We start from the raw sequence: 15,892 nt of genomic DNA, 5'->3' as shown, positions 1-15,892 counted from the left end.
GAACCACGGGTGAGTGGCCTTCAGGCAGATTCATTTATTAAAAAAAGTGGGTTTCCAAGGTCACATAGAGTGGAGGCTTTGGGTTTCTCTGGTGGAGTATGGGTTTTATGGCGAGATGATATTAATCTCTCTATCATCGAAAGTCACAGACAATGTATTCATATGATGGTGAAAGGAGAACGTAACAGCACATCCTTTATTTCTGCAATATATGGGAGTCCAAATAGAAGTGTTAGAAGGTTGCTTTGGGAGGATCTTCACCATATTGCAAATGGGGTATCTTCTCCTTGGATCCTTTGTGGTGATTTTAATTCTATTTTACATGAATCTAAAAAGATGGGAGGTTCTAAGAGGAGATGTAGTGCATGTAAGTTTTTTAGAGACTGGGTTGATGAGCATGCTCTGCTTGATATGGGTTTTCAAGGCTCTTCCTTCACTTGGAAGAGGGGAAACACATATGAACGCCTTGATCGAGCCATATGCAACCAACAATGGTTTGATAAGTTTCCAAATTATCATGTTCAACATCTTCCTCGGATAGCCTCAGATCATTGCCCTCTTTTAATTGGTTTCTGTAAGAGAAAAAGAAGCTTTAATCAGAAAAAAACCTTTTAGGTTTTTGGCGTCGTGGATGATGAATCATTCCTTCACCCCTTTTGTTAAAGAAAATTGGGATATTAATGGGAACTTAGTGGAGAATGTTAACACTTTTCGAGACAAAGTACATGTATGGAATCGTGAAGTTTTTGGGAACATATTCTACCTGAAAAGGAGATTGATTGCAAGATTGGGTGGGATTCAGAAGGCTCTTGAAGTTCATAAATCTCCGAACCTTCAAAAATTAGAAGTGGAGCTAACTGCAGAGTTAGAAACTGTGTCGAGCCAGGAAGAGTTATTTTGGAAGCAAAAGTCTCGAATGGATTGGATTAGAAGTGGTGACAGAAATACTTCATACTTTCATCGTACTACTTTGACAAAAAGGAGATGTTCCCGTATTGAAACACTTAAAGATGAGGCAAGCAATGCAATATTAGGACATGCGGATCTTAAAAAGCATGTTGTTGAGTTTTTCTCTCGTCTTTTTACTGGTTCCCTTCATCCTCTGCCTTCTTTTAGAATTACTCATTATTTTCCTAGTCTATCTCTTTCACAAGTGGACGCCTTAAATTTGGGTGTTACAATGGATGAGATGAAGCAGGCCCTTTTTGATATGAAACCTCTCAAGGCACCGGGAAGTGATGGATTGCATGCTATTTTTTTCCAATCAAATTGGTCTACAGTTGGTTCTTCTCTTTTCTATTTCGTGAAGCATGTGTTTGAGGGTGGTTTGCTCAATAGACAAGTTAATAAAACTATTCTTGCTTTGATCCCCAAAGTTGAGAATCCAAGTTCCATTAAACAATTTAGACCTATTAGCCTTTGTAATGTTAGTTACAAACTCATTACAAAGGTAGTAGCTAACCGGTTGAAGAAAATTATGCCATCCATCATAGGCCCAGCTCAGCCCAGTTTCATTCCAGATAGACATATCACAGACAATGTGATTATTGCACAAGAAGTTATCCATTCTCTGAAGAAGAAGAAGGGTCAGCAAGGGTTTATGGTTATTAAGGTGGATTTGGAGAAAGCATATGATACACTTGATTGGAACTTCATTAAGGATACTCTAGTTGATATTGGTATTCCTGACGGGCTTATTCATGTTATCATGTAGTGTGTTTCCTCTTCGACAATGCAAGTTCTCTGGAATGGGGAGCTGTCTAATGTCTTTTGTCCCTCACGTGGTGTTCGACAAGGGGACCCGATCTCGCCTTATCTCTTCATGATGTGCATTGAAAGGCTGGCTCATAGCATCCTCCATGCAGTTAATAGATGATGGTGGAAGCGTATTAAACTTGGAAGAAATGGAGTTTCATTGACACATTTATTCTTTGCTGATGATTTGTTGCTTTTTTTGGAAGCGTCAAGTGATCAAGTGCAGGTAGTCAAATCTGTTCTAGATGATTTCAGCACTTGCTCTGGCCTAAAAATTAATCAAGCAAAAACACAAGTTTTTATCTCCAACAATGTGACTCCTAGTCAAGCTAGAGAGTTTTCTAATATGCTTGAGTTCTCTCTCATAAATAATTTAGGGAAGTATTTGGGTGTTCATCTATGGCACAGTAGAGTGGATAAGAAGATGTATAATGGGATACTTGAGAGGATTCTGAAGCGGCTTAATGGGTGGAATGCTTCTACTTTATCTTTGGTGGGGAGACTGTCTCTTGTACAATCGGCCATTGCCTCCATTCCAATCTACAACATGCAGACAGCTCTCCTTCCTCTCTATTTATGTGATAGTATTGATATAGCTTGCAAAAAGTTCATTTGGGGCAGCACTAATGATAATCCAAAGCTGAACCTCGTTTGTTGGGATGTGCTATGTCGAGAGAAAAAACGTGGAGGTCTAGGGTTAAAAGAAGATAAGGGATATGAATGAAGCCTTAATCATGAAAGTTGCATGGAATTGCATTGCTAATCCAGAAGCTTTTTGGGTTCGTGTCTTAGCTGGCAAGTATGGAGTGGATTTTGCTGATGTTCTAGAGGTGCTACCTGTCAAAAATGGCTCACATTTATGGAGGGCACTTGGGAAAATTTGGGAGAGAATGCTGAAAGGTGTAAAGTGGTCGGTGGGTTGTGGCAATAGAATTAATTTCTGGATGGATCCATGGTTGGAGGGGGGATTGACACTTCAACAACAAGATTTACACACTATACCCGAGGGTGTTATGAATCAAGTTGTGAAGGATTATGTTACAGATAGTGGAGCATGGGACTGGCAATCTTTTAGTCATCTTGTGCCTAGTAGGTGTTTGTTGTAAATTGCTAGTATTAAACCCCAATTAGAAGAAGCTGGTCCGGACAAATTCTATTGGTGTTTCTCAAATAATGGTAGATTTCAACGAAGACAGCTTATCATGATATCATCTTGCATAACAGAGGTATAAAAAGCGATGTCTGGGATTTAATTTGGCGGTGGAGGGGGCCATATAGAATTTGTACAGGCTTGTTTTACAAGGACGTCTTCTCACCAATTGTGGACGTCGTCGCAGACATTTATATGATTATAGTACATGTATAAGGTGTGGTTTTTATGAGGAAGGCATTATTCATGTCTTACGAGATTGTCCTTTTGCTCGATGTGTCTGGAGTAAATTGATTCCTAGAAGTAATTGGAATTCTTTTATGGATCAATCTCTTCATCCTTGGATGGATTTGAACTTACAAAATGTGTTGGTTCATGAATCAGGAGTGAAATGGTGTACCATCTTTGCTGTTACGATTTGGCGGTTATGGGCCTGGAGGAATGAAGATATTTTCTCAAAACGTGGACCTTATATGGGGGGTAATATTTCTGATATATTGGCAAGAGCTAATGAAATTGATAGAATTGGTGAGATGGAATGGTTTGATGGTTTTGGAGCTAAAAAGAAAGCAATAAGTGTTAAGTGGGATCCTCCTCTCCATGATTGGGTCAAAGTTAATTCAGATGGGCTTGTTAAACCAACGTCAGGATGTGCGTCAGCTGGTGGTGTTATTCAGAATTCTTGTGGCAATTGGCTTTTGGGTTTCTGTATGAATGTTGGTCTATGTTCTATTACAGGAGCTGAACTATGGGGAATCTATCAAGGTTTGAATCTGGCTTGCAATAAAGGGTTCAAGAAGGTTATTTTTGAGAGTGATAGCCGTAGTGCGGTCAAAATGATTCAGAAATGAGAGCTGAGTACCAATACCCACAGCAGTCTCCTAGAGGCTATTTGGAGTTTGCTTGATTTGGATTGGCAGGTTAATATCCAGCATGTATATAGAGAGTCTAATGTTGTTGCTGATTGGCTTGAAAATCATGCTATGTCGCTCCCACCTGGTCTCCAAGTTCTTCACCAACCTCCAGCTGGTCTTCATCTATGGCTTCTTCATGATCAGATCGGCATTTCACAAATTAGAGACGTTCTAATGCATTAAGGCTCTTGCCTTCCCTTTGTAACCAAAAAAAAAAAAGGAAGAATATAAACAACTAAAAAGGAAGGTTAAATAGATAAATAAGAAATATAAGTAAATAAGAAGGAAGACTAAAAGGAGACATATAATTAAGTTTGAAGGTTAAATAGCTAAATAAGAAATATTATTAATTGAGAAGGAAGAATATGTGAGTAGTTAAAGGAGAGATATGAACACTTGAAATGGAAGATCGAATAGTAAAAGGAGATATATGAACAACTAAAAAAAAGATTAAACATCTAAAAGAGAAATATGAATAATAGAAAGGAAGATTAAATAGATAAACGAGAAATATGAACATCTAAAAGGAAAGACTGAACAATTAATGAGAAGTATAAAAATTTAAAAAAGAAGAGTGAATGATTAATAGGGAAATATAAATAACCAAGGTAGAGATTAAATAGCTAAAGGAAAAATATGAATAACTAAGAAAGAAGACTAAAGAGCCAAAGATGAAATATAAACAACCAATAAAGAAGACTAAACAACTAAAACAGGAAACATGAACAGTTAAAAAAGAAATAAGAATAGTTAAGAAGGAATACCATGTTGTATGAGAGGAAGCACGGAACGAGTGTAGCCAGGGACGGAACCAGGACCTATTGATAGGGGGGCTAAAGGCAAAATTTAGAAAAAAAATTCATTCATCGTAATAATTGAACAGGTAAAGTTTAGTTAATTGATTAGATCAAGTTAGTCAGGAAATTTGTTTGACGGTATATATATATATATATACACACACTGAGAGATTATTGCAAACTGATATGTGTTTTTCCATTATAGCTTATTTAATAATATATAGACATACAAGATTGTATGGCCCTAGTTCTACTCCTTGAATAAATAATTAATTAGTACAACATCTAAATGAATATTACAAATGAAAAGTTCTCTCCCTCAAAAAATAGCAAGGTATTCTATATATAGAATACATGTTAATTATCTTAGGCATGTTTCTTTTTCTCTTTTTTTGGGGGTTTTCTTTCATTACAAAAGTTAACCCCTTTAAGTAGGTGATCATTTCCTGCAGTTCAACTTTCAACTTTTCAATGTAAATGCACCCCAGAAAAAAATATATAAAAAAAACAAGAAATTAATGAAGCCAACTCTCATGCATTTATAATAATATCTCATTCTCTTATTTCATTCTTACAATCTCACTTATGTGATCATGTAAATATATATATATATATATATATATGTATATTGTTGGAGTGATCGAAGCCTGAAAGATGATGAAGCTGTTGAAGATCAGGTATTAGAGTTCAGGTTTTCAGGTTTTGCTGAAGATCAGAAGAAGGAAATGTCATTGATGTTCAAGAGCAGAAACTTTGATGTTCTGCTGAAGTTCTTTTGTTAATGTTTTATTAATGTTTGATAAGTTAAGATAGTTATAATTTAAAGGGAATTTTAAAGTTACAAATGGATGGCTAAGATTACATCATCTCATGTTGTAGTTAAGTTCTAGGCAGTCTAAGTTGGTTGTGTTGAGTCAGCTTGTATTAACTTATGTTATCCTTATAAGTGTGTTAGGTGTGGTTATATATACATAAGTGAAAGGTTTTTCTATTTCTCTTGAAAGTTCCTGAGAATTCTTTAATCATTGTTCATCTTCTTCATCCTTTTTCCTGAGATCAAGATCAACACATATATATAATATAAACATTGTCAAGCTGATCATGTGATCATGTTGTCCATGTTGTTGTGATCTCCTTAGTGCTCTTTTCCATAAAATATTCATATGAAGTAGCCATGCAAGAGGGCAGAGATGATGGAAAAACACAGCCACCAGGAAAGCACCTATTTCTCTTCTTCTTCTTGGCAGCTAGAGGGGCTGGAGCCTAGAAGTGGAGGGGCTGGAAGGGCTGAAAGGGATGAAGGGGTCATTGGTTCCTGCCGTGGGATAAAGAGATCGTCGAGTGAGGGGGTGAAGCCCCGCTAGCCCCCCCTTGGTTCCGTCCTTGAGTGTAGCAATTTATCGAACATTTGATGTGCAATTTCACAAACACCTAGCATACCACAATGAATAGACAATGCAAAGAGGATATATATACAAGCAAACACAAAAACAAAAGAAAGCACCAAATTTAACGTGGTTCGGCAAAAAACCTACATCCATGGGAGGATAATGCTTCACTATATCTTGAGAAATAACAAAAGTATAAAAAATAAGCACAAAACTATAAAGGATTACCAAACTCTAAGAACTTAACCTCACCTCAAAAATAAGGATCTTACCTGCTTTAATGAGATCAAATAAGAACAAGAGCTCTGCTCTACACCTTCTTCACTCTCTACATACAAGAGAACTCACCCTTCATCTCTATCTCTCTCTCTCTCTCTCTCTCTTCTCTCTCTCTCTCATACACACACAACATCTAACAAACATAATCCTATATAAACAATGGAGAAATATAGATTGTCGAATTAAAAGATATCAAGATTTGGCTTTATCCCAATGATCAAACTACATCATAAAGAATCAAAGATATTAAGCCAATACTTAACAAATTAAACAAAACAGTTAAGGGTGAAGTGAAGAGAAATTTGAAGAAGCCAAGAGTGAAAAAGTGTAGGTTCAAATATATAAAAACTTAACTTTAAAGAAACGTTGTGGAATATCTTGGTGTTTAAAATATTTAACTATGGTTTGAAATTGCATATTAGAACCATCTACAAGAAAACCTTGAAAAAAAATGCTGATTTAAATATGTAAAAATATAACTTAAAACAAATTATGTGGCATAGTTTGGTAGTTAAAGCATCGTTTGACACCATTTTTTTTATTTTGTTTTATTTTTGTTATTTTGTCAATATTTTGAAAACAAAAATATATTTGGATATACAAATTGATGCATTTTGAAAAACTAAGCACACAAAACACATTTGGCTATTATAAAATTATTGCAATGTTTTTTTTACCAATTTTCTCAAATTTGTATGTTTATTTTTTAAAAAAGAGTTTTTTATATTAGTCAATTATATTAGCAAACAAAATCAGTAATATGCAATTGGTACCATATGGGTTGACTATACCTCATATAAATTGTACTATTTGAAAGTAGAAAATTTATACATGTCGATAATTTTCTCACAATTGGGTTACAATTTCATCCCTAAAACGAGCCATTTGTTGTAGTTTGCTTGACGTAATAGTAAATTCACATGATTTTGTGATGTTGTTGCTCATAAGATTTCATTCTCACCTCTTGGGAAGATCAGCTGTGCTAGAGAGAAGGCTCTAAACTGTCAATAATAAAAGAATGAGCAATAAGATATTTATGAGAAAGAGATGGTGGTCCAGCTTTAGAGTTTCTATTGAGTTTTTTAAGGCTAAAATTAATGGGGAACCAGTATTGTGAAAACGTTTTCATGAATTGTTTCTATTTATTTATTTATTCATTTATTTTTATTTCTTAAAAGAAACATCGCAATTGACAATATTGCCAAAATTTTCAAAACAAAACTAGCTTGCCCAACATGCTTGTACCTGAACATGAAATTCACAAATAAAAACACAAAAATGATAAAAATGCTAAATGACCCTAAAACTTTGGGATTTGATGCACATGCTAAACCTTAACAAAAACAAAGGGGTTCTAGAATAACTAATTTCATAGAATTTTGGGTACGACCGCCTAAGACAAAATATATATTTCAAACATAAGAGGCTTGGGAAAAGCAAGATTGGCACTAGAAACTTGGAAGAAGTTTAGATGATAAAACAGCTATGAGAAATAATAGCATATGCATGGAATATTAGTTAAGCTACAAATGTACTGGAAATGACAATTGATAAGCAATTGGAATGCTTGTTTGTTGTTTCTTCTATATTCTATGTATTTATTATTTTGGATACATATATAGAGTATACTGACCAGCCAACCGGGAAAGATATTATGCATGGAAGAATGTATAATGTAAATAATATAACAAAGAAATACAATCAGTTATATATATATAAGTGTATATTGAAACGGGATGATAAACAGTTAAGGGTCTATAATACAAATTAAAAATTGGCCATATATTTTTCTTGTAATTTGAAGGCCATAATTAAAAAGACTTAAATTAGAGGATTCTGTAACAACTATCAAACCTAACCTTGATTTTTTTAGACGTCTTTTGATGCTAGTGGGAGCTCTAAAAACCAGAAGACTCAAAATAACAAAGTGACTATGAATGTATCATCTGTTTTCATGAATATTTGAACCATCGGGTCTTCTGAACATAATTACAAAAAAATCCTATCATGTTTTTTCATCCTATCTTTTTTCATAGTTTTTTAATGGGAACCCTATTACGTGTTCCTACATTCTCTCCTTCTTTTATAGATTCATTTAATTATCACTGATAATTATTTTGAGTGACTTTGACTTTTTTATTCTACATATCTTATATAATTATACACTTATACTTGCTTTGTTTTTGAATGTATTCTTATATATTTTGAATAATTTATTTAAAAAAATTATAAAAAAAAAATTAAAAACTATAGAAAACTAAATAGCTGTCTCTAACTTAAACGAAGAATGCACAAGATTAGTCAAAAATGCACAATCATTATAGCTTTCCTGAAGGGACCATCATCGACCAGAATGCATAGATATTTTTAAATAATTACAAGGACTAATTGATAAGTTTCAAAATTTACAATAATTGATAAATAATTTATCCCTAAAAATATAAGAAAGAGAGATTTAATCACCCCTAATAAATTACAACTAGGAATTAAATCATCCCCATTAATATTAGGTTTTTTTTTTAAGAAACGAGGTTTAATATTGTCAAACATCTTCAATAAAATGATAACATTTAATAAATAGTTTCTATATGTTCTAGAATGATTAATGTTTTTAGCCATGTCAAAACCATAATTGGTCGGTATTAAAAAAAACAAAATTTGTTAATTTTCCAAGTTTGATCATCTTGTGATGGAGCTTAAACCGGACCCTTTAATTTTTAATAAAAAAAATATAATAATATGAAACATATTGTTTTAAAAATAATCTTAATTTTGAGAAGTAAAATTATTTTTAGTTTAACTTATTCACAAGGTTATCAAACCCGACCCGGACATTAACCCGGCTAAACTAAAGGGTCAAAGGTCAATGGGTCCGACCGGATCAAACTGAGGTTGAACCAGCGTCACTAACAAAATATTTAAAAATATATTATAACAATAATTTTTTATAAAAATATAATATAATATCTATTTTTAATATTTTAAAAGCGAAATTAATTAAATTTAATATTTAAAAATTTGATTTTATATAATTTTTAATTTTTTTAAATATTAAATAGTAAAAAAACAAAAATTAAAAATTAAAAAAAAATCATATAAAGGTTTCGGGACTCCCACGTATGTGAGTTCCAAGACTTTCCCCTCTCTCTCCTTCAGTACTTCGTCTTCTTCCTCTCTTTCACTTTCATCCTCTTCCACCGGCTGCATGCCTCTCTCCTCATTGTCTCTTTCCTTCTCCCTCCTATGAGTCTTTAATCGATTCTCTCTCCCTTTAATCTTCCTCCAACCAGTAGCTCTCCACCGGTTTCGCTCTCTCTTTTTCTTTGTCCCCTACTTCATTTTCGGGTTATTCGGTCAGGTTTAAATAGGTTAAGTTGCCCAATTTTTAGCCGGGTCATTTGGTTCTTAACTAGGTTATTAGTAGTCCAAGTTAAGGAGCATGACCGGACCGGCCTCATGGCCAGTTCTTGGTTTTTTTGGTCGAACCAACTTGATCGGTCGAGTTTGACTACCTTGCTTATTCATTGAATAAATGACTAAATTTGATAAATCAATCTTTAAAAAAATTAAAAACAAATAAATAAATAAACACGAGGTACGCACTAATTGAGTGACTCATTTTTGATGCAATAGCAGCAACAAAAGTCATTTGTCCCAACTATTTAAGGTTGGCAAGATGGTCATACAAATCTTTTCTTTCCATGTTGTTTTATAAAAAATCAAAAGACTAAATAAATAGAAATCATATATATCACTTTAATCCACTGAACTAGTCTAGGATAATGTAATAGAAACTCTATAAAAGATAGATCACTCACAATGAGTGTTTTTTTTACCTACACAAATATTCGAATTCAAAACGACTAGCTTAAATGGTTGGTACCAATTAATTATTGTTAGTAATATAATTCAAATTTTAATCACATAAATCAGTGTGTTAGTTTTTATTGCAAAAATGAAGTTGAGATAATCCAAGGCAATATTTTGATGACTTGCTCATTTGGCAACTTAAACCACATTACCATTAGTATAGCATTTTATTTTTTTTCTTCTTCTTATGTGTGTTGATAAAAACAAAGAATAAAAACAAATTTTTTTCATAAAAATTTTTGATCAAAAAGCAATTTTCTTATATGATGTGAAGGACAAAAAAATCACACATTTAAAATTGTATGAAGCCAACACTAGAGACAATATTGAACATAAATTTTAATATATAGAAAAAAATGACCCACTTTTAAAAAATAAGGAGAAAACATATTAATATACTGAGTCTGTGAATAAATCAAAATTTCTATTTATTATGGATCATGGTAGATAAATCAAATATATTTATTTATCTTGAACTCTCTTTCAAAGCATGATTGACAAATTGGAGTGCATGTAAAACAGTAAAAAAACTTAATATATTCATTTTTATTTAACACATACTTTATCAATATTTAATTAATATTCCTATATTATTCATTTTTACTCGAAATAATTTAAAAAAAATTAGGAATACGAATGTGCAAATAATGAAAATAACCTTGCTATTTAAGGATATTTGGTCATGCTATGTAAAAAAAGTAGTATATTTTTTTAGTTTGTAATTAGTATTAATTTGATTTCTTCTTTTATTTTAATTTTTGTAATGAAAATAGTAGATTGATTATTTACAACATTTATAATTCATAAATTAATAAAAAATAAAGAATATTTCATTACATTCTCATATTAATGATGACACCAGATTAATAGAAGAGAGATATTTACAATTACAGTAAATAATGTAAACAAGGTTGCATGTGTTAATTAAATGGCAAGAAAAGTATAGAATGAATTGAAAATTTATTTTTATAAAATAATAATAATAAATTCCCCAATCTAATCAGATTATTTATTTTAGTCTCTTAAATTAAAAAAAAAATTCATTTGGATCTTTCAACCCAAGAAATAGTTAATTTTGTTTTTCGATTAGTTACTAAAAATTGTGGCGTCAACTTACAAGGTATATATATTACTTGCCTGCAATTTAACCATATGGTAGGACATGTATCATTTTACAAAAAATTATAATTTTTGTAAATTATATAGCTTGTTAATAAACATGATCACCATTTTTTTATTAGTTAATGATTTAAAAAACCGAAACATTTTTTTTTTTAAAAAAAAAAGGATGCATGGCATATGACACCCTACATCAGCATTTTACGTGGCATTAAGCCAACAGAAAATTATGGAAAAACCAAATCAAGTATTTATTTCAACATAAATAATTAAACGATAATTTTGGAGACAATGGAGTGAAATTCTGCACAGGATTCAATTGTTTTATCTTTCACAATAAAAATTCAGCTTATTTTAAACTAGCCTAATGGATAATTAAGGTATTCCCTCTCCTATGGAATTCAGGTGTATAAATCCTATTCAAATTGATGTGTGTAAAGGTACACTATGCACGGACGATGGAAATACTATAAAAGGATTTTACTTTTTAGTATGGAATTAAGCTTACAACCCAATTCCCATACTGTAACATGCAAAGTTAGACAATCAATTCCCAGCTACAAGCACACCTTAACTATTGTAAATATCGCATTAAAAAAAAAATCTCCTTTTTTTATTTACTTTTAAGATAAATCATACAATTTATCCACAGTCAAAGTCGGTTCACGGGTTGCAGTTCTCCACACCTTCTTAGACATTGAACATAATCACAAACTTTAATTTCAAAGACGCTCTTCTTTTAGATTACCACCCGTGAATATAACAAAAGATAAAAGAAAAATACAGTTGAAAAAGCAAAGCAAGACAGTGATAGTTACATGTGAATCAAATAAATACAAGAGGTGCAACACCACCTCTTCCTCTTCTTCATCCTCATCTTCAATAAATCATACCCTTAACCACAAACGTGAATACAAACTATATCATTGGCTCCATTTTTCAAATCATAGTAACAGAGCTTGGTTGTTATTTCTGCTGAAAACTAAGCATACAATGGACAAAGAAGTCGATGAAACATATTCGGTACAAACAAGTTTTTGCATGCCTTTTGTTTTATTATTATGGAAATAAAGGTTTTTTTTTAAAAAATTTTTTTTCTCATTTGTTGCTGTTGCTGGTGGTGCAGGGAGTGAAAGAGTATTCAGAGAATTACTTCACAGATGTGATGCAATTCGCTGATTTCGGTCCGAGGTTATCATTGAACCAGACAAGGAATGTTTCTGAAGATGAGAATTATTTTTCTAGATTTCCGATTTCAAATGAGAAAATGCAAGAGGATGCATTCATGGTTGTTACTCCTCCAATGCCATTGGCCTTTCCACCATTAGGTGTTAGGGAAAGAAATGAAGAAGAGAATGAAGAAGGTAGGTTTTCGGAGAATGCCTCATCAGTGCAACAACAGTGTTTTGTCACTGGATTCAATGAGAAAATGGTTGGTGGTGAAGGGAAGAACAAGAGGAGAAAGACGAGGACGATGAAGACGACCGAGGAGGTAGAGAGCCAAAGGATGACTCATATTGCTGTTGAAAGGAATCGGAGAAAGCAGATGAATGAACATCTCAGAGTTTTGAGGTCTCTCATGCCAAGCTCATATGTGCAAAGGGTAACTGGAAGATCGCCTTAGTTTTATTTAGATCGACATATTCTCATCTTATGTTATGATACAACTATATAAAATAATAATTGTAATATCACGATAGAAAGAATAAACTAACAATCCTTTTAATTTACAAAATAAACACTTCTGGTTGAAAAAAAAAATTACGTTATATAAGATGATAAATTAACATGTTTAACACATACGATATTGATTTTCTTATAGGGAGATCAAGCATCTATTATCGGTGGTGCAATTGAATTTGTTCGAGAACTAGAGCAACTCCTTCAATGCTTAGAATCGCAAAAAAGGCGAAGAATATTTGGTGGTGGAGAAGCACATAGAAACATAGGAGATGTTTCTTCGATACCAATTCAACAATGCCAACAACCTCCATTGTTTTCGCCCATCGAAATTCAAGATGGTGATCAAATGAAGCTCCCGGAGTTCCTTCCAAATGGTCCGAGGGAGGAAATGGCGGAAAATAAGTCATGTGTAGCAGACATTGAGGTTAGACTTTTAGGTTTCGATGCGATGATCAAGATACTCTCAAAGAGAAGGCCAGGACAACTTCTAAAAACTATTGCGGCACTTGAAGAGATGCAACTCAGTATCCTTCACACTAATATCACTACTATTGAGCAAACTGTTCTCTATTCCTTCAATGTCAAGGTACGAGTTTAATTCAACCTAAAAGTTTAAGCTGATAAATTTGTGAGATACTAATAATTTGTCACTGAAAAAAATTATATTTATTATTTCTTGAATAGATTATGGTTGAAACAAGGAGCAGTGCCGAAGAAATTGCTAACTCAGTTCAGCAAATACTTAGTTTCATAGACGCAAGCACAATTTGATTTTATTTTATATGAATATTTCGATGATAATTATATGTGTTTAGAGTGATTAATTACATGAAGGTGAGCAGCTTGTTGAATTCTGATTATTTGTATTTAATTGCAACTTATCATATACATAAAATGATTATTGGATGATGGTTGTTATGTGTTAATTCTTTGGATTGTTTGCCTTGTATTATTGTCATGAAGAGATTTTGAAAGGATTTAATGAGAGATTAATGAATTCTTTGGTGGAGTTTAGGTTTTCAAAGGGAAATATTTGCTGACATTAATTTGAAGAAATATATAAACATTTGTGTATTATAAATAACGGGGATAACAACTTTCAGAACTTTTTTTTTTAAATATAAAAATAAAAAAAATTCCCGCTTACTGATCTAGAGGATGAAGAGGGATGGAAATGATAATGGGGAAGGAGAAAGAAAAAAAAGGATGAATTTGAGGAAGAGGACAAATAATAATAACTAACAAAAATAATGTTTTATGTTAATGTGGTTTTTTTTATATAAAAATGACAAGTGCATATATAATTAATGTGAGTGCTGATAAAAGTAATGATAGTCTGTCCATACACCCTTATTTGGCCGATACAGGAATTAGATTGTAAAGCCGCTTTTCACAGCCAATGATCCTAAATATCACTGTGTTCGGCACGTTGTAGAGATAAGACTAAATCCATTTTTGTGTTTGCGACAAATAGAATCTCTATTTAATAAAATTCAAAGAAATTTCCGAAAGATGGGATATACCAAACAAAGGAGTTAGGGCGAAATATATCATCTCAAACAAATAGAAGATGATTTTTTTGAATGCCATGCATGAAGATTTTCAGATTATGTGCAATATTTCATAAGTGCGTCTATGTTTTTAAATATGATCCATATATTAACAAATTTAGTCCATTTGTTTACAAAGTTTACAAATGTGCGCAAGGGGTAAATGTATCAAGTTATGAACCTAGTCTATCTACTTAGTAAATGGTCTATCTTTCGAATGAGTAAGTGTGTCTATTCACATATTTAGTGAATATATCATATATATATATATGTCGTATGTGTATTCTGTAATGTATCTAGTTTATCTTCTTAATTAGCAAATGATCCATCTATTTAATGAGTGTGTTTTTAAAGATATGTTATATTTGTTTGCAGATTTAATCTATTTGTTAATAGATTTAGTGAATATGTACAGTGAGTGTATTCTATTATGAGCCTAATCAATCTGCTCATCGAATGGTTCATCTTTTTAATGAATGAGTGTGTGTTTTTAAAGGTGATCCATCTGTATAAATATTCCTTTCATTTGTTTAGATTCAATTCTTCTATTTACAAATTTCTTGAATGTGTGTAGCGAGTGGGTGTATCTTATTATGAACCTTGTACATCTGCTTAGCCGATCGTCAGTCTGTTTAATGAGTCTATGCTTTAAAGATGGTCCATTTGTTTAGAGACTCAGTTCATACGTTTAGAGATTTAGTCCATCTGTTTACAAATTTAAGTGAATATATATATGGTAAGTATATCTTGTTATGAACATCATCCGTTTTCTTAGCTAATGGTTGATCAATTAGAGGCCGTTTGCTTAGCGAATGCTGATCAACTAAACGAGGGAGTCTATGCTTTTGAAGATAGCCCATTTATTTAGAGGTTTAGTTCGCCGTTTATTTAGAGATTTAGCCCATATATTTACAGATTTAGTAAATGAGTGTGGTGAGTGCGAGTATCCTATTATGGACCTCATCCCTATGGTTAGTAATCCAGCTACTTAAATTCCCATAACCTTAATGTTCAAAGTGAAGAATCTAAAAAGAATATAAATAATAAGAAAAAGAAAATAAGTTAAAAAAATAAAATTAAAAGAAAGAAAAAATACGAAATACCTTCTTAATTACAACAAAAAGAATATAAAAGAGGAGACAAATTAATAACTTATAGAAGAAGAAGAACAAGAAGAACAAAAAGAACAGAAAAGGAGAACAATACTAAAAAAGATGGGTATGATGGTAAAAGAAGAAGAATAATAGGAATAAAAAAAGGGAAGAAATTTTGAATAACATCTCTGTTGCAATTCAAATTAATATCAAGAAACCAAGAAGAACATATCATCTTATTCACTCAATCATACAAGTAACAATAATTATATAGTCCGGCTGATATAGAAGTA

The 15,892-nt window shown here is 32.2% G+C and overlaps 1 protein-coding gene across 1 annotated transcript; it reads left to right on the top strand.

The window, feature by feature from the left end:
• Window positions 1-12,191: 12,191 nt before the first annotated feature.
• LOC120254134 (transcription factor FAMA) lies at window positions 12,192-13,827 on the top strand. The gene is made up of 4 exons (XM_039262277.1): window positions 12,192-12,295; window positions 12,399-12,875; window positions 13,095-13,541; window positions 13,640-13,827. Exons 1-4 carry the CDS (start codon window positions 12,266-12,268, stop codon window positions 13,724-13,726), a joined length of 1,041 nt encoding a protein of 346 aa, XP_039118211.1. The 5' UTR covers window positions 12,192-12,265; the 3' UTR covers window positions 13,727-13,827.
• The last annotated feature ends 2,065 nt before the right edge of the window (window positions 13,828-15,892 follow it).

The sequence above is a fragment of the Dioscorea cayenensis genome, unplaced genomic scaffold (assembly GCF_009730915.1).
Source record: "Dioscorea cayenensis subsp. rotundata cultivar TDr96_F1 unplaced genomic scaffold, TDr96_F1_v2_PseudoChromosome.rev07_lg8_w22 25.fasta BLBR01000358.1, whole genome shotgun sequence".
In the NCBI taxonomy this organism is placed as follows: Eukaryota; Viridiplantae; Streptophyta; class Magnoliopsida; order Dioscoreales; family Dioscoreaceae; genus Dioscorea; species Dioscorea cayenensis.
This window is presented reverse-complemented; position numbering and strand designations above follow the sequence as displayed.